This window comes from Carcharhinus amblyrhynchos, chromosome 1 (genome assembly GCF_965287045.1).
Source record: "Carcharhinus amblyrhynchos chromosome 1, sCarAmb.v2.hapA, whole genome shotgun sequence".
Lineage (NCBI taxonomy): Eukaryota > Metazoa > Chordata > Chondrichthyes > Carcharhiniformes > Carcharhinidae > Carcharhinus > Carcharhinus amblyrhynchos.
In genome coordinates, this window is record NC_137324.1 from 82,187,373 (window position 1) to 82,206,769 (window position 19,397).

The 19,397-nt window shown below is 41.4% G+C and overlaps 1 protein-coding gene across 2 annotated transcripts in view; it reads right to left on the minus strand.

The window, feature by feature from the left end:
* Positions 1–19,397, minus strand: part of atp10d (ATPase phospholipid transporting 10D) — a 197,248-nt gene that overhangs the window by 4,135 nt on the left and 173,716 nt on the right. For both annotated transcript variants that reach the window (XM_080188039.1, XM_080188045.1), the window contains exons 18-22: positions 17,734–17,859; positions 15,636–15,836; positions 10,418–10,498; positions 6,144–6,248; positions 1,451–1,638 (exon numbers count right to left, since the gene is read on the minus strand). In XM_080188039.1, coding sequence (XP_080044165.1) covers positions 1,451–1,638; positions 6,144–6,248; positions 10,418–10,498; positions 15,636–15,836; positions 17,734–17,859 — 701 coding nt within the window. The remainder of the gene's footprint in view (positions 1–1,450; positions 1,639–6,143; positions 6,249–10,417; positions 10,499–15,635; positions 15,837–17,733; positions 17,860–19,397) is intronic.

Here is a 19,397-nt window from a genome sequence, read left to right on the forward strand (position 1 = left end):
GAAGATAACCTGTAAAAGCATCTCTGCCATTTAGCACCCCACCTCTATCTCCTTCTAACACCCCAACCCCATCACTGACTCTTGATGTGCCTATGAGTACTGCTGTCCCATTCTGTGATTCCATTCTTTTAAATTTCCCTTCAGTCACAACGAATACTGATTCCAAAGTTCATTCCTGTGTCATTTGAAAATGACATTATGGAGGAGGTAGGAACAGAAAGGCTATTCTTGTTGCCGTTCTCGCATTCTCGTTATTAGTCCCACAACTTTCCTCGTGTTTTCTGGATTGCACATTACTTACAGAATCTCTACAGTGTGGAAGGAGTGCATTCAGCCCATCGAGCCCGCACCGACAACAATCCCACCAGCCCCTATCCCGTAACCATATGTATTTACCCTAAATACTAAATTTATCCTAAATTATTAAAAATACCCTAATCCTCATAAACTACACATCTTGGGGCACTAAGGGGCAATCAACCTAACCCGCACATCTTTGGACTGTGGGAGGGAACTAGAGCACCCGGAGGAAATCCACACAGACACAGGAAAATGTACAAACTCCACGTAGACAGTCACCCAAGGCGGGAATTGAACCCGGATTTCTGGTGCTAGAAGGCAGCATTGCTAACCACTATACTGTTGTGCCGCCCTGATTGTTTAGGTCAATTGTCATTAGAATGCATATGGCCCTCCTTCAAATTTTCCTTCCATACTTCCAAAAGACTTCCATTTAAAAATGCTAATCCTTGATAAAAAAATGAATATAAACAGAGGCAAATTATATGCACACACGATTTTGAGTAACATGCATTCAATTCAAAGTTCCTACAAATTTGACTGCTGCTCTGGTGTTATATCTACTAAGTTCACCATCATCGCTGCTAGCATGACAACTGTTGCTAAACTTTAAAAAAAAAACTTCCTTGGCTGCAAAGTGCTTGGGAAATCTGAAGGACATAAATGAATAGTGGCTTTGATTATAAAATTATTTAATTCCAGTGCATTGGATGCGAATATGGTTAACTAAATCAAGCCAATGTAGATTTATTTAAAGCAATTCATACCGATAAGGGAACCTGTAATTCACGAAAACCAAAAATTGTATTTATATAGTGTCATTCATTACTTCAGGATGTTCCAAAGGTTTTACAACCAAGTACATATTTTTGAAATGTGGTCACTTTAACTTAGGGAATATGGCAGCCAAATTGCATACAAGCAGCTCGTCCCAAGCAATTTAATAGTGACCAGATAATCTGTTGTTGTGATGTTGAGACACAAACATAGGCCAGAACTCCGGGTTAGATAACTCCTCTGCTCCTTTTCAGAATAGTACCATGTGATCCCTTTACATCCACCTGACAAGGCCTCGACCGTATAATTTGAACAGGTTTTACATAAATTTCATATTAGAATAGGATATCTTACCACTTAGAGTGCAAGTTACCTGGGGAGCAAAGCTACCACTGTAGCAAGGATACAGACTAGGTAGAAGAGTGGGTCTGACATCTGTTGCTCCATGATCCAATATGGATTTGAGGGTGGGTTGCAGTTTAGACAAGTTCCTCCAAAGGCCAGTGCAAATACAAAGTAAAATAAAGCACTGCCTGCCATTATGATCCAATGAATCCAAGTCTGAAACACAAATAAATTAGTATATTAACTGCTGCTGGTTGTCACTTTAAAACATCAGAACCTTAAAAGTTGGTAAAAAATTGATTTTAAATAAGCTGTATTGCTTTGAAAAACCCAGCTCCTACTATGTTTAGCAGCATACTGACAAAAGGTATGAGTTTGTCATTTTCATTAGGCACAAGTTTAATACTGCTTTTAATAATTTGCAGCAACTCTTTTTAAACCATAATAAAAATGAACCACCTTGTCCAACTTCATGTCACAGGTAAAGTTGTAGCATGTTAGGGTGGAAACAGTTAACTATCAAGGAATGTTTAAGTCAGTGATTGAAGGTTAACTCGCTAAGCACTTCACTAAGTGTATATAAAGGGGAAACAGCTGAGATAATGTGAGCTTTATGTTACTGAATGAATAAAGTTCTGTGGTGAAGACTTGGTTTCAGTCTGTTTTTCACTTTAAGCCATTGAAATTTTACATCGGTAGCCAAGGGTGGTTGCCTTTGTAAGTAAAAGATTGGAAATTAGGCTGTATTCAGTCAAAAGTTAAAGTTAACTTTATGCAAAGAGTGGTTCGGAGTCACTTTGGAAAATGGCACAATAGTATAGTAAAAAGTCTCAACACCAGGTTAAAGTCCAACAAGTTTATTTGATAGTAAACCCACAAGCTTTTGGAATGCTGTTCCTTTGTCAGGTGAGTGGAAAGTTCTTTAAACTTGTTGGACTTTAACCTGGTGTTGTGAGACTACTTACTGTGTTTACCCCAGTCTAACACCAGCATCTCCATGTCATAACAATAGTAATAGTGTCAGGGCATTATTACACACTGATGTTTTCTGAGCATCAAATCTATGAGCAATAGAAGAATGAAAAAAAAACATGTGGACATGGGTTATAACCTTGCAGATTTGCTATAGCACTTTTGGTACAATATAAAAATACTACTGTACAAAAGCAAAATAAAATGTGAGGTACTTTTGAATTGGAGCCTGAGCATTTGAACACAAATGAAAGTTTGGTGATATTAAATTTTATGGAAAGAATTTCAGAGGAATGACTTAAGTGCTTATGGGAAATAATTACCCTAGAAAGGCAAAGTATCTTAAATTTGAACAAAATTAAGCAAGCTGTTTTATGTTGTTACTATGCAGTGGTTGTGTGATTGGTATTTTCCACCAACAGGATACAGCTGAAACTCCAAAAAGATTGTTCAATGATGTGCATGAATTTTAATGCTAGTGCAACATCAGGTTTGTAGGCCTTGTAGTCCAATAATTAGCTGATTGAAACATGGTATTTGATTCACTGGTTATTCCTCATAGGCAGAGTACAGAACATAGTCAACCAATTTGCAAAATTCAAATCAAAACATCTACTGTTGAATGTAATTTTGTGATTGGATAGCATTTACTGAACAAACCTGAATGCAAAACAGTTAAATTTGAGATAATCAGTTGAGCATGTATAATGGCTCATATATGCTTGTTAGAAGGATATACATTTAGACATAGGGACTGGTTCTCTGCAAACAAAAGGAACATGTTCAAGCCTTGTGCCTTGTTTGTTTATTAAACTTTAATTAGCTAATTTAGACAGTCTGAACCAGGTAATTCTTCACCATCCAAAAAAGGTGCAAGGCTTAAAAATATTCCTTTTGACAGAGGGCAGGCCCTCAAAGTTGGAGGGACAATAGGAGAACCTGTAATACTGAAGTAGCAGCAGTCTGCTTTGGCAGATAGAACATAGAACACTACAGCACAAACAGGCCCTTCGGCCCACGAGTTGCGCCGATCACATCAACACCTATCTATAACCCCCAATCCCATAAAACCCCATATACTCATCCAGAAGTCTTTTAAAAGACCCCAGTGAGTTCGCCTCCACCACCACTGACGGCAGCCGATTCCATTCACTCACCACCCTCTGAGCGAAAAACTTACCCCTAACATAAATGTGTTGTCGTCCATTTTGGCAGAACCAACGGGATGAACGAGTACACTATCAAGGGCAGAAGTCTGAGTAGTGTTGAGGAGCAGAAGGATCTTGGGGTCCGGGTCCACAGGACTCTTAAATCGGCCTCGCAGGTGGAGGAGGTGGTCAAGAAGGCGTATGGTGTACTGGCCTTCATTAATCGAGGGATTGAGTTTAGGAGTCGGGAGGTAATGCTGGAACTTTATAAGACCCTTGTCAGGCCTCATTTGGAGTATTGTGCGCAGTTCTGGTCGCCTCACTATAGGAAAGATGTAGAAGCTATTGAAAGGGTGCAGAGGAGATTTACAAGGATGTTGCCTGGACTGGGAGGCATGCCTTATGAAGTTAGGTTGAGGGAGCTGGGACTCTTTTCCCTGGAGAGACGAAGGTTGAGAGGCGACCTGATAGAAGTTTACAAAATGTTGAGAGGGATAGATAGGGTGGACTCTCAGAGGCTATTTCCCCGGTTTGAAATGGTCGCTACGAGAGGACACAGATTTAAGGTGCGGGGAGGGAGGTTCAGAAGTGATGTTAGGGGTAAGTTTTTCACTCAGAGGGTGGTGAGTGAATGGAATCGGCTGCCGTCAGTGGTGGTGGAGGCGAACTCGCTGGGGTCTTTTAAAAGACTTCTGGATGAGTATATGGGGTTTAATGAGATTGAGGGTTATAGATAGGTCTGTAGGTTGGTAGGTGATGTGGTCGGCGCAACTTGTGGGCCGAAGGGCCTGTTTGTGCTGTAGTGTTCTATGTTCTATGTTCTATGTTCTATCACTTCTGTACTTTCCTCCCCGCACCTTAAACCTGTGTCCTCTCGTAGCAACCATTTCAACCCGGGGAAATAGCCTCTGAGAATCCACCCTATCTATTCCTCTCAACATTTTATAAACCTCTATCAGGTCGCCTCTCAACCTACGTCTCTCCAGGGAAAAGAGACCCAGTTCCCTCAACCTAACTTCATAAGGCATGCCTCCCAGTCCAGGCAACATCCTTGTAAATCTCCTCTGTACCCTTTCAATAGCTTCCACGTCTTTCCTGTAGTGAGGCGACCAGAACTGCGCACAGTACTCCAAATGAGGCCTGACCAGGGTCTTATAAAGTTGCAGCATTACCTCCCGACTCCTAAACTCAATCCCTCGATTAATGAAGGCCAGTACACCATACGCCTTCTTGACCACCTCTTCCACCTGCGAGGCCGATTTAAGAGTCCTGTGGACCCGGACCCCAAGATCCTTCTGCTCCTCAACACTACCAAGACTCCTGCCCTTGATAGTGTACTCGTTCATCCCGTTGGTTCTGCCAAAATGGACGACTACGCATTTATCCGCGTTGAAGTCCATCTGCCACTTCTCCGCCCAGTCCTGCATCCTATTTATGTCCTGCTGCAACTTTTGCCATCCTTCCAGACCATCCACAACACCGCCGACCTTCGTGTCATCAGCGAACTTACCTACCCATCCTTCCACTTCCTCATCCAGGTCATTTATGAAAATGACAAACAGCAAGGGTCCTAGAACAGATCCCTGGGGCACTCCACTGGTGACTGACCTCCATTCAGAAAAAGACCCATCCACAACCACTCTCTGCCTCTGCAGGCAAGCCAGTTCTTGATCCACAAGGCCAAAGGCCCTTGGATCCCATGCCCTCTCCCTGATAAATCAGGGAGTGGGCAAGGGAGTGAGGGTACTGCTATTTTGAGGTGCCCATTCTTCAATTTTTGAAAGTTAAAATGAAAACACACCACAGGAGCCAGATCACCAGCATAGGGTGGCTTATGGCTGCGCCTGAGACCAGGTGGGGAGGGAGAGTCTCTCAGCCTGCGTGGAGTGTTGACTTGTGGGTTTGCCACTGGAAGACTGAAATTCCTGTTGCCCTCTGACAATAAGTCTTTAAGGAGTTGAATCAACTACCCACCACTTGCAGGCTGGTAGCTCGACTGCCCCCACTTTCATCCCCTCACCAGGTCCCACCATAAATTGCCTCTAGAAATAGGATCCAGAGAAGGGATGGTGCTGGGAAACGGTATGACAGCCGACAACATGAATTAATGCACCTAGCCGCCTCTGTGCTTGTTCCTAAAATTTAGCCCAAAACACTGAAACCAAATACTGTTGAACAGGATACCAGTGCTAGGGTGATGGACACTGGGGATTTCTGCAGACAGTACAGGGAACACAAAGTTCTATTCAGTTGGACTTTGTGAAGGATGGTGCTTGGACTCCAGTGAGGAGAACATTAGAGGAATCAAACCTTGAGTGAAGAAGGCATTGATGAGAACATGATCATGAGTATGCTCATTCTTTTGAGAAATTGCATTAAATTTCTGTACCAAATATTAAAATATAATCAGATCATTTAGAATTATTCTAAGGATATTCTGAATGTTACGTTTTGGCTTCAGGTAGTTTTTGTCTAACTATATCCTTAGGAATAGGATTAGAAAATTAGAATGAGAAACTTTTAAATGTTTTGAAAGTTATAAATTTGATATTATAAAATGGAACATGTAGAATTACATCCAGTTGAGGAATATATACTTACCCATGTATTGCCTTCTATCATTAGGTGTAAAAGAATTATGCACAACATTGCTGTATTGATAGGTGTCCCGAATGAGTAGATGTCCACATCTGAGCCAAAGTAAGTCTGAAAAGAAAAGGATTAATTTATAATACAACTTATCATAGCCATGCTCAAGATTCCATTAAGTTAGATTTTAAATTTTAATGAATGCCTATGAGCTTATAATGATAGAATGGTTACAGGAGGCCATTCGGCCTGCCATGTCCATACTGGTGCTCTGCAAGAACAATTCACCTGGTGCTGATCCCTGCCTTCCCCCTAGCACTGCAAATGACCAGAAGACAAATTCAAACATGCAAGTTATGGACAGCAGGTGAGCTCAAAGCTGGAGGGGCAAAATAAGGTCCTCCAGCACTGAGGGAAAATTAAATAAGCTAGATTTTTGTCACTTTTGAAAACATGTTGTTTTTCTATCTTTTGACTGACTGGAATCTTGCAATTTGAAATAAGGCAGAACTATATTCTTAAAAATGCAAAGCCACCTTCCAAGGTGAATGTGAAAAATGTACAAATTATCCTCAGGGGTGTGAGAAAGAGAGACCATTGAAATTTGTCACTGTCTAAGGAAGAGACATTAAAATGCAAAATGCTAGGTATTGAAACAACAGCCGCCACTGGCGGACCAACCCAAAATTCATTGGAAGTACACCATGGGTGAAATATTTCAGGCTAGGGAAATATGCAGGGTAAATAGGCTGAAGGCTGGGCTCTCTTTTGGAACAAGGTGTGGGATAGAGGGAAATTTGGCTGATTGGATAAGTAACTGGCTTTCTCATAGAAGACAGGGTGGTGGTGGATGGAAAATTTCCAGACTGGAGACAGTTACTAGCGGTGTACTACAGGTATCAGTGCTGGGTCTTCTGCAATAAGTGAAATTTATCAACGACTTGGAGGGGGCTGAAGGGTGGATCAGTGAATTTGCTGATGGCACCAAGATTGGTGGATGAGGTGGACGGCTGTTGTAGGCTGCAAAGAGACATTGATAGGATGCAGAACTGGGCTGCAAAGTGGCAGATAGAGTTTAACCCTGATAAGTGCGAGATGATTCATTTTGGACAACTTGAATACAGATTACAGGGTCAACTGCAGGGTTCTGAGGAACATAGAGGAACAGATCTTGGCATCCTTATCTCTGAAGGTTGCCACTCAAGTGGATAAAGCCATGAAGAAGGCCGATAGTGTATAAGCATTTATTAACTGGGGGTTTGAGTTTGAGTCCGAGTTGTGGGGTTATGTTGCAACTGTACAGGACCTTGGTGAGACCACATTTGGAATATTGTGTGCAATTCTGGTCACCTCACTGTAAGGATGTGGAAGCATTGAAGAGCATGCAGAGATTTACCAGGATGCTGCCTGATTTGGAGGGTAGGTCTTATGAGGAAAGGTTGAGGGAGCTGGGGCTTTTCTTTCTGGGGCGGAGGAGGATGAGAGGTGACTTAATGTAAGTTTATATGATGATGAGGAGGATAGATAGTGGACGTGCAGAGACTATTTCCTCGGATGGATATAGCTGTTACTAGGGGGCATAACTATAAAGTTCATGGTGGGAGATATAGGAGGAATGTCTGAGGTAGGTTCTTTACTCGGAGTGGTTGGGGTGTGGAATGGACTGCCTGCTGTGATAGTGGAGTTGGGCACTTCAGGAACTTTCAAGGGTTATTGGATAGGCACATGGTGCACACCTCATCGTTATTCACAATTCCACCAAGCTCTGTCATCCACAAATTTACTTATCAAACCAGTTACATTTTCCTCACAAAGGTTCCAGCACTGATCTCCGAGGACCACGACTTGTCACAGCTCTCCATTCAGAAATGCACCCTTCCACTGCTACCCTCTGTCTCCTATGACTGAACAGTTCTGTATCCATCTTGCCAGCTCACCTCTGATCCCATGTAACTTAAATACAATTGGATTTGGAAAAGGCACATGCTCATGAAAAAGGAACTTAAACATTTGTTGGATCAACTGTGGAGGTTGAACAGAGGGGAGTCAGTTCACCACATCTCAGCTGGTCACAACAATTTTTAGCAGATTGGTAGTACAGAACTTGAGTATTGCTGTAAAGAGACATGCTGTTGAAGATTTTCATCTTGCAATCAACAGGATAGAATTGCAAGATTATCAAATTTCAAAGGGATCAACAATTTAACTGCATAAAAACAGTTGCTGATAAGTGCACTCTGGTTAGTTGAGATGTTGCAAGAAGTCTCTCAACACCAGGTTAAAGTCCAACAGATTTATTTGGTAGTAAACACCACTAGCTTTCGGGGCTTGCCCCTTCATCAGGTGAGTGGGGGTCCTGATCACAAACAGCATATAAAGGCACACACAGTTTACAGAATACTGATTAGAATGCAAGTCTTTACAGCTAATCAAATCTTAAAGATGCAGACAATGAGTGGAGATAGCATTAAGCATGGGGTAAAGAGATGTGTATTGTCTCCAGACAAGACAGTAAGTGAGATGTTGCAAGCCCAGGCAAGTCATGGAGGTTATAGGTAGTGTGACATGAACCCAAGATCCCAGTTGAGGCTGTCCTCATGTGTGCAGGGCTTGGCTGTTAGTTTCTGCTCAGTGACTCTTTGCTGTCGTATGTCATGAAGGCAGTCTTGGAGAATGTTTACCCGAAGGTCAGAGGCCGAATGCCCGTGACCATTGAAGTGTTTGCCAAAAGGAAGGGAACAGTCTTGCCTGGTGATTGTCAAGCGGTGTTCATTCATCCATTGTCGCAGTGACTGCATGGTCTCCCCAATGTACCATGCCTCGGGACATCCTTTCCTGCAGTGTATCAGGTAGACAACGTTGGCTGAGTTGCAAAGAGTATGTGCTGTGTACCTGGTGAATGGTCTTCTCACATGGGATGATGGCATCCATGTCAATGATCCAGCATGTCTTGCGAAGGTTGCTGTGGCAGGGTTGTGTGGTGTTGTGGTCACTGTTCTTCTGAAGGCTGGGTAGTTTGCTGTGGACAATGGTCTGTTTGATGTTGTGCAGTTGCTTGAAGGCAAGAAGTGGGGGTGTGGGGATGACCTTGACGAGATGGTCATCTTCATCAATGACATGTTGAAAACTCCGGAGAAGATGTTGCAGCTTCTCTGCTCCAGGGAAGTACTGGACATTGAAGGGTACTCTCTCCACCATGTCCCTCTTCTAATGAGGCCAGTGGCGTTTACTACCAAATAAACCTGTTGGACTTTAACCTGGTGTTGAGATTTCTCACTGTGTTTACCCCAGTCCAAGCCGACATCTCCATCATAACTGGGATGTTACCAGGGGAAAGCCCCTGGGAAATGTTGTCCCCCAAGCTTTTGTTAGTTGAACGAGCCAGTGCAATACTTTGACTTTTTTTGTTTACTGAGGACTTGACCCTATGTATGGATACACATAGATTCATGCAAACACGAGATATTTTGTGTCATCTTCCCCATCTCTACATAGTTTTGTCTAGGTGCTCCAGTTTCTTCCCACACTCCAAGGATGTGCCATAATAAATTTACCCTTAGTGTCAGGGAGATTAGCAGGACAAATATACATGTTTACGGAGATGGGGTCTAGGTGGGTCTGTGGTCAGTGCAAACTCGATGGGCCAAATGACCACGTCCTGCACTGTAGGGATTCTGAAGTGAGCCCCATTGTGAGACCAACTCAATCATGACTTAATTGTTTGTGTAATTCTTAGCACACTTCCAGCTGTTAAGTTCTGCTCAATTGTGAACCCTATTCAATGCTGGACCCTACATTCTGAATTTTGCAAGTATGGTCCGTACTCTGTACATTTTGAACAGACCAAAGGATGAGCTGTTTGATATGATCCACCAGTCGCTGGGGCATATTGCATATTTACATACACCAATTACATTTGGACAAGATGGTAGCATTGGGGTAATGTCACTGGACTGGTAAGCCAGAGGCCCAGTCTAATGCTCTGGAGACACAGCTTTAAATCCCACCACAACAGCTGGTGGAATTTGCACTCTACTCATAAAAGCTAGAACTAAAAGCTTGATTGAGGTGCCTTTTAGAGCAGCGTTCTGAACCTATTCCTTTATCCGGATTATTAGGTAGTCATCAAAAGCTTTTACAGACCATGACATACGCAAGCAGTTTAACACTCTTCTTTTGATTTTTCTTCCTTAATATTAAAATCTACCTTATCCTTTACACTTACCCTTTTTGATTAACATTTAACAAAAAACAAAATACAATAGGTATTGAATACAGACACTTACAAAATAAGGAACAAAGAAGCAGACGAGACTTTGATAAAAAGCATCCAATATGCAGATCCAAAATGTTGATGATAAGTAGGCCTACAAAAAGAATAAAGTAAAAAATGTCAGTAGATTTTTTATTGTAATTGTTCATTAAGTTAACTCTGAACAGTATGCATCAAACCATAACTCTTGAGATTTAGTCAGCACTAGTTAGAATGATAAGTCTATAATAAAATGTAAGTGGGTGGATAAGTATTTCTGAGCTTGGTGAAGAAATGGCCAATTTTCAATTCGCACTTAGGCTTAGTCTTAAAGCTAAAACTCATTGACAGGGCAATTTTCATGGCGAGAGGCTCAGCCCATTTTAACAGAACTAGTGATCAAGAAACAGAATCACAGAGGCCATTAGGTCCATACTGACATGAGAAGCACTGAATGTATTTAACTAATCCCATTTAACAGCACTTGGCCCATAGCCTTGAATTTTATGACATGCCAAGTGCTCATCTATGTACTTTTTAAAAGATGCCATCATTGCCCTCTGGATAAAAATGTTTTCCCTCACATTCTCCCAAACCACCTACTCCTCACCTTGAGCTTGCGTTCCCTTGTGACTGACCATTCAACTAAGGGGAGCAGCTGTTTCCAATCTGCCTTGTCCATAACGCTCAACTGTGTACACCTCAATTAGGTCACCCCCTCTGTCCTCTCTGAAAACAACCCAAGTGTACCCACACTTCATAATTTAAATGTTCCATCCCAGGCAACATCTTGGTGAATCTCATCTGCACGCCCTTCAATGCAATCACATCCTTCCCATAATGTGGTGACCAGAACTGCACACACTTCTCCAGTTATGGCCTCACCGAAGTTTTATACAACTCCAACATGACCTCCTTACTTTTGTAATCTATGCCTTGAGTAACTACCTTAATAACATGCCCTACTATCTTCAGAACTATGGACAAACACATCTAGGTCTCTTTCTTCCTAGTATAATGCTGTTCATTGAATATTTCCTCGTCAAATTACTCCTTCCAAAGTGTATCATCTCTCTCTTTTCAGAGTTAAATTCCATCTCTCACTAACCTGCCTATATCTTCCTAAAGCCCATGACACTCAACCTCATTATTAACCACCTGGCCAATCTTTGTCATCCACAAATTTACTAATCCTACCTGCCACACAGTAATCTATGTTGTTTACATAAATGACAAATAATAAGGGACCCAGCACAGATCCCTCTGTGGTACTCCACTGGACACTGGCTTCCAGTCACTTAAGCAACCTGCTGTCATCAGCCTTTACCTCTTAAGATGAATCCAATTTTGAATCCACCTCATCATATTGCCCTGTATCTCATGTATTTGTCTTAAGTGTCCCATGTGGGACCTTGTTAAAAGCTTTGCTGAAATCCATATCAATTGTACTACTACTCTCATCTATACACTTGATCATCACCTCAAAAATTCAAACAAATTTGTTAGGTGTGATCTTCCTCTGACAAAGTCATGCTGACTATTCCTAATCAATTCTTGCCTCTCCAAGTTGAGACAGATGCTCCTGTTCAGAATTTTCTCCAATAGTTTCCCTACCGCTGACAGAAGATTCACTGGTCTGTAGTTCCCTGGCTTATCCCTACAACTACATTCTTGCCAGAGGACTGGAGAGCAACTAGAGGAATGAAAAATTTGGGTCAGAGCCCCTGCAATTTCCTCCCTTGCCTCCCACAACAGCCTGGGACATAATTTAAAGTTTATTTAGTGGTGTCACAAATAGGCTTACATTAACACTGCAATGAGGTTACTGTGAAAAGCCCCTAGTTGCCGTACTCTGGCACCTGTTTGGGTACAATGAGGAAGAATTCAGTGTGGCCAATGCACCTAACCAGCACGACTGAGAGGAAATTGGAAACCCACGTGCAGACTCTGCACGGACAGTGATCCAAGCCGGGACTCGAACCCAGGTCCCTAGTGCTGTGAGGCAGCAGTGCTAACCACTGTGCTGCCCAAGTCATCTGGACTTATAGATTTGTCCACTGTGAAGCCTGTCAATACTTTGTCACTTCCTATGTTAATTTGCTCAAGAACTTCAGTCTCTGAGTTCCAAATCTTCAACCCAATTCTCTTGATTGACGACAGGGTGCAAAATATTTGTTCAATATACTACCAATGTCCTCCTCCTTGCTTCCTAATAGGCCCTACTCTTTCCTTGGTTATCCTCTTGCCATTAAGATACTTATAGAATAGCTTGGGATTTTCCTTACTTTTACTAGCCAGAGCTTTCTCATATCCGTTCTTTGCTCTCCTAATTGCTTTAAGCTCCATCCTGCATTTTCTATACTTCACTAATGTCTGTTGATTTAGCAGGCACAAGGGGAGCAAATGTCTTTCTTTCCCTTCTTAACCTATCCTGAATATCTCTGGTCATTCATGGTTTTTTGGGCTTATTACTTCTTCCTATCTCCCTAGACAGAACATGTTGGGTGTATACCCTACCCATTTCCTTTTTGATTGCCCCCATTGCTCTTCTGTAGATTTCAGCACATGTAGCTGGTCCTAGTCTACCTTGGCCAGATCCTGCCTTATTTTACAAAAATCCGCCCTTCCCCAGAGTCACGGAAAGCATAATCTTGAAAGAATTTTCAGACAGAATCAATTTTAATTGCGTTCATTCAAATTTATTTGGAAATGAGATTGAATGTACCTGCACCTAGAATCAAAAAATGTTCCATCACGGAAAGTCATTTTTGCCCAGTTTGTGTGTACCAGCACCTTGAAAAAAAACTGCTTTTTTTCCACTTTCCCTTAAACCCTTTCTTTTCAAAAATTCATTCATTTTCCACACCATGGTTCCCAATGCTACAATCCCAACTGATGTAGCTGGTCCTAGTCTACCTTGGCCAGATCCTGCCTTATTTTACAAAAATCTGCTCTTCCCCAGAGTCATGGAAAGCATAATCTTGAAAGAATTTTCAGACAGAATCAATTTTAATTGAGTTCATTCAGAAAAGGGCAGTAACACTGCTACTTTTGTGTTACTGCAAAATGATTTCCACTGTGTTAAATCAGACTTACAAAATACTTAGCACGTCCTCTACTGGATTTCCCAGGCACTTTAGAAATTTACACTGTGCTTTCTTAAGTGTTCTGAGTGTGTCTAAGTGCTAGTGCAATCGTTTCTAAACATTTACAATATACCAGCCAAAACAGTCTATAAAGGACAATGTTGTTTGTCATCTTTTGAAAGCTTAAGAGTCCACAGTTTTTAACCTTTCCTCAATTCTGTTCTGACAGGCAGGATCAGTCTGATGGGCCTTGTCTACACTTGCCAGATATTTCCTGGAGGTTTGGTACGATCAAGGTTCAGCTTAACCTGAACACTGTAGTTTCAGTAATTTGAATGCTACTATTGGGACAGTATTGCTCATCATTCTGTTTGCTTTGTGAATTGCTGTTCTGCAGGGCTGTACTAGGTCAGAGGTGAATCTTTCAGCTTCTTCTTAACTGGTTTGATACAATTGATCAAGCATGTTCCCCAGTTTTCCTCCACTGCTTTACATAACCAGAACAGATCACCACTTTATATGGAGTTTGCCTTTTTCAAGAGCAATAAGAGAGGAGAACAATGTGACTTGCCAATTACCGTCAACTCCCATGAAATAATAAAAGATGCTCAGGAATCCCTCTATGTAGGTAGGTATCAATTTTAAATCACTAAGTGCATAAAGGGTTAAGCATTTTCAGTAGAGTTGAGCTCCACATTAATACATTCAATAAATAAAGGACAACAAATATTAATTACTAAATGGAAAATCTCAGCAGGTTTGACAGCATCTATGGTGAAAGAATAGAAATACTGTTCTGAGTCTGGATGACCCTTCATCAGAACTGAAGACAATAGAAAATAGGATGAGATTTATACTGTTAAGGTGAGGGGTCAGGGATGCTGTGAGAGATATGGCATTCTTCCATTTACACATTCTGAAGTCTCAGCTGCTATCAGCACTGTTCTTAACCACGATCACCATCATGATTTGGAGTTGGGGACCAAGTGTAGTGTGTCAAAATTTGCAGATGACACTAAGATGGGTGGCACAGCAAAGCACGCAGAGGATGCTGAAAGTCTGCAAGGGGATATAAATAGTCTAAGTGAGTGGGCAAGGGTCTGGCAGATGGAGTACAATGTTGGTAAACGTGAGGTCATCCATTTTGGTGGGAATAACAGCAAAATGGACTATTATTTAAATGGTAAAAAATTGCAGCATGCTGCTATGCAGAGGGACTTGGGTGTCCTTGTGCAGGAATCTCAGAGTTGGTTTGCAGGTGCAGCAGGTAATTAAGACAAATGGAATTTTGTCCTTCATTGCAAGAGGATGGAGTTTAAAAACAGCGAAGTTATGTTGCAGCTGTTTTAAGGTGTGGTGAGGCCACACCTGGAGTACTGTGTACAGTTTTGGTCTCCTTACTTGAGAAAGGATGTACTGGCATTGGAGGAGGTGCAAAGAAGATTCACTAGGTTGATTCCAGGGTTGAGAGGGTTGGCTTATGAGGAGAGACTGAGTAGACTGGGTTTATACTCATTGGAATTGAGAAGAATGAGGGAAGATCTTATATAAAATTATGAAGGGAATATATATGAGATGGAAACAGGCAAGTTGTTTCCACTGACGGGTGAAACTAGAACTAAGGGATATAGCATCAAATAAGGGGAAGCAGTTTGAGGAGGAACTTCTTCACACAAAGTTGTGAATCTGTGGAATTCCCTGCCCAGCGAAGCAATTGAGGCTACCTCATTCAATGTTTTTAAGACAAGAATAGATTAATCTTTGAACAGTAAAGAAATTAAGGGTTATGGCGAGTGGACAGGTAAGTGGAACTGAGTCCATGAAAAAAATCAGTCATAACCTTATTGAATGGTGGAGCAGGCTCGTGGGGTCAGATGGTCTCTCCTGCTTCTAGTTCTTATGTTCATTTGCATTCCCTTTGTCTTTTCATTTATGACATCTTTGTTAGTCTCTCCTGTCTCCACCAACCAATGGTTCTCGGTCCACTCCTAAAGCTTCCCTCCCTCCTTACCACAACAGTATAAATCTCATCCTATTTTCTATTGTCTTCAACTCTGACGAAGAGTCATCCAGACTTGAAACATTAAACAGTGATTAGTCTAAGAAGAAAGAACACAGTTAATATAAAGAAACCTAAATGTTCATATAATATTAAAACACTGACACCTTAGAATCTTGCCCACTACTGTAAAGTTCTGGTAGTTCGAGGAGAGTCTCTGCAGAAACATCTTTATCCAGGATGCCATAAATAATTGGCGGAACAGATGTGAAGATGAGGTTGAAGAGGATGAGAATCCAATAATCAATCATTGATGTACCAGACAATCCACAGAAAAATTGGTACCAGAACAGGAGATTCACATAAGCCTAGAAATCAAAACAAATGGCATGAAAGCAAAATACTGAGGATGCTAGAAATCTGAAATAAAAAAAACTGGAAAAATTCAGCATGTTTTTCTGAGGAGTGATAGAATCATAGCAATCCTACATTGCAGGAGGCCATTTGGCCCATCAAGTCTGCACTGACCACAATCCCAGGCCCTATTCCCGTAACCTCACATATTTATCCTTCTAATCCCCTGATACTAGGGTCAATTTAGCATGGCCAATCAACCTAACCTGCACATCTTTGGACTGTGGGAGGAAACTGGAGCACCCGGAAGAAACCCATGCCAACATGGGAGAATGTGTAAACTCCACACAGACAGTGACCCAAAGTCAGAATTGAACCTGGGTCTCTGGTGCTGTGAGGCAGTAATGCTAACCACAGTGCAACTGTGCCATCCTACGGATTTGAAATAGTAACTGTTTCTCTCACCATAGATGCTGCCAAGACTGCTGCTTTTCCATTGTTTTCAGTTGTTATTTTTAAAAATAGCCTTTCTTTGATGGATAACAACTTATTTCATCCAACTGTTTTTTCACATGAAACTACAGCTTTTGAAATGAAATTCGGGGGCTAAATTTTATGGGGTGTTGTAGTCCTCATATCCTGTCCTGGCTAAAATGGGCAGGAGCCCACTCAAAGGAACAGCTATCCCTGAAGACACTTAACAGTAATTGGCTATTAATAGACTTGAGATGGCACTTCCGCCCTTCAAGAACAGGAATCCCAACTCGGAGACCCGCCATTACCATTGAGGGAATGTTGGAGAGGTAGTGGTTAGTAACACTTTGGGAGGAAGTCCTCCTGATTGCCCCAGAAGGCCCATTAACGAGGAATCCCTTGCCTGCAGGGGAACCAGTGCTCCTTCAAGTGGGCCTGAATTGGCCACCAGTGGGCAATGCCAAATGCCACATGCCACCACATCATTGACAAAATTGTGTAGGTGGCAGGGGGATATGGAGGGCAGACAACTGCCTGGATTTTACATTCCCCTGCCTTAAAACCCACCATTGGGAAAGTGTAAAATCAGCTCAAGAATTCCAACTGTCAGCTGTATGATATTTTTCAGTTAGTGGAAACCACAGGTTTATTAAAACCACCAATGGTGTCCAGAGAAGACTGCTGAACTCAATCCAAAATACAACTACAACTGATACTTTTAAAGGAAAAAGATTAAGCAACAATACATAGAACACAAGACAAATCAATCATTGCTAAAGAAAGCACAAAAAAGCTTATGTATGTGGGCATGAAGTCAAGCTATGGAAACATCTACACTATTTGTGCCATTATTCACGTGGCTATTTCTTAATCTCATGAAGCTATAAGCAGAGAGTTGATGTTTGAATCATTGGGAATAATCATAAAAGGGCATCAAAGCCAGAACCACATCCACTGAGATATAATGATTCCAATGATAGAGGTCTAAGATGAGACCATCTCCCTGGCCAGAGTCAGGGGAACTGCAAAATCAAGTAACAATAGAAAGCAAATCAAAATGAAAAAAAAAGAGTGTATATGGATGACCAAAAGTGGCTAAATTAACTTGCATATATATTTATTATAATAGATACCTAAAGTGTGATTACGAAAATGATTTTCACAGATGAAATGTGTCCTAAGGTACACCACAAATAAGAAGTACTCTCTGAACAATTAACAGATCGTAAGCCCATTTTATTGTGATTGTTTAGTACTTGGTGACAATCATGAATAACTTTTCCAGCCTTTGTCCTGTATATTACTGGCTTTCCCAGTTATGGAGTAAATATTAGTACAATGTCAAATTGAAGGCTACAGCCTAAGTCTGTTTTCTATTTCAGTAGACTAAAACACTAAATCAATCTGTATTTTGGCAATTCAGCCAATAACACTTACCACATTCTTATAGAAGAAGTAAAGTATCATATTGGCAAGTCGGGTGTAGCACCAGTGACCATGGACAAGCAGCAATTTCTTTAAGTGCTTAAATCGGGAAATTGCAAAGTCACTGGACATTACTGCCTGTAAAACAATTAATAACAAAATATTAATTTTGTTCAATAAATAAGCACGGGGAAAGCTGCTTTTGGGGGAAAGGAATCTCTGATGTGTTAGACTGATGGTCCCTTTAATTACTAGGTTTCTGTATGATCTGATTTCTGGCTGAAAAAAGCAGCTAGCTGCCAATTAATGATCATGTGATCAAGTTTCCTCAGAGTTAAACAAAAGGAAGAAAGGGATCAAGTTAAGGCTGAGTAGATTTCTGGGGATGGTTCTGTATTCATGCAGTTTACTTTTAGATTTTAGAACAGGCTGCAGAATATAAAACAACTCCAGGAGTGACAGTAGTAAGGGCACTAGACTAGTAATCAAGAATACAGTCTAATGTTCTGAGTACATGGATTCAATCCCACTCTTGCAGTTGGTGGAATTTAGATGTAATTAATTAAACTGGAATATAAAACTCGGGTCAGTAATAATAACATGAAACGATAGTTGATAGTTATATAAACCTATCTAACTCACTAATGCCATTTAGGGAAAGAAATTTGCATCCTTAGCCGGTTATTCCAGACCCACAATGTGGTTGACACACGTGCCTTTTGAAATTGCCTAGCATGCCACTCACTTCAAAGGGCAAGTAGAAATGAACAATAAATACCAAACTTGCCCACAATATCCACATTGAATGGAAGAATAAAAAAAAGTTGACTTTTGTGTGTTTGTGAAACAACTTGATCTTCTGATATAGACCAAGCTAGGGAGAGAGATTTAGTTGCAAAACTCCAGAATGGAAGAAAATTAAAACCAGAAACTCTGGATTTGAGTCTTACTTTAGAACTTGATAACCATGGAAAATAACCGAAAGGTTGATTATTAACTTGCAAATACTTCCAATACACCTTTTGGAAGGTAGCAAGAGTAGGAGAGTCTCCTTGTAAGCTAGAACCTACAGAAGGCAATGGCAAACCACTGTAGCACCTCATTAGCATAATCATGGAATTCCATTGTTGCCAATGCTCTCTTAGAGCATGGTACCTTAAGAGGGAGAGAACTAGGAGAGTTCTGACTTGAGATGACTATGTCTAAGATGTTAGAAATGCCTGTTTTGAACTAGAAGTTTCTAACCATCCGTGGTCGGAGGAGATTTGAAAATCCAGCAGCAAGTCGATTGCTTAAGAAATCTTAGTACTTCTATGAAGCATGCAGAAAATGTCTTTCTGCAGCATTTGGGTTAGAATCATAGAATCTTACAGTGCAGAAGGAGGCCATCTGACTCATCAAATCTGCACCAACCACAATCTTATCCAGGTCCTGTTCTCATAACCCCATGCATTTACCCTAGTTAGTCCCTCTGACACTGAGGAGCAATTTAGCACGGCCAGTCCTCCTAACCCATACATCTTTGGACTGAGAGGGGAAACTGGAACACCCGGAGGAAACCCATGGGGAGAATGTGTAAATTCCACACAAACAGTGACTCAAACCAGGAATTGAACTCGGGTCCCCGGTGCTGTGAGGCAGCAGAGCCATCCACTGTGCTGTCCAGGTTGTTGATC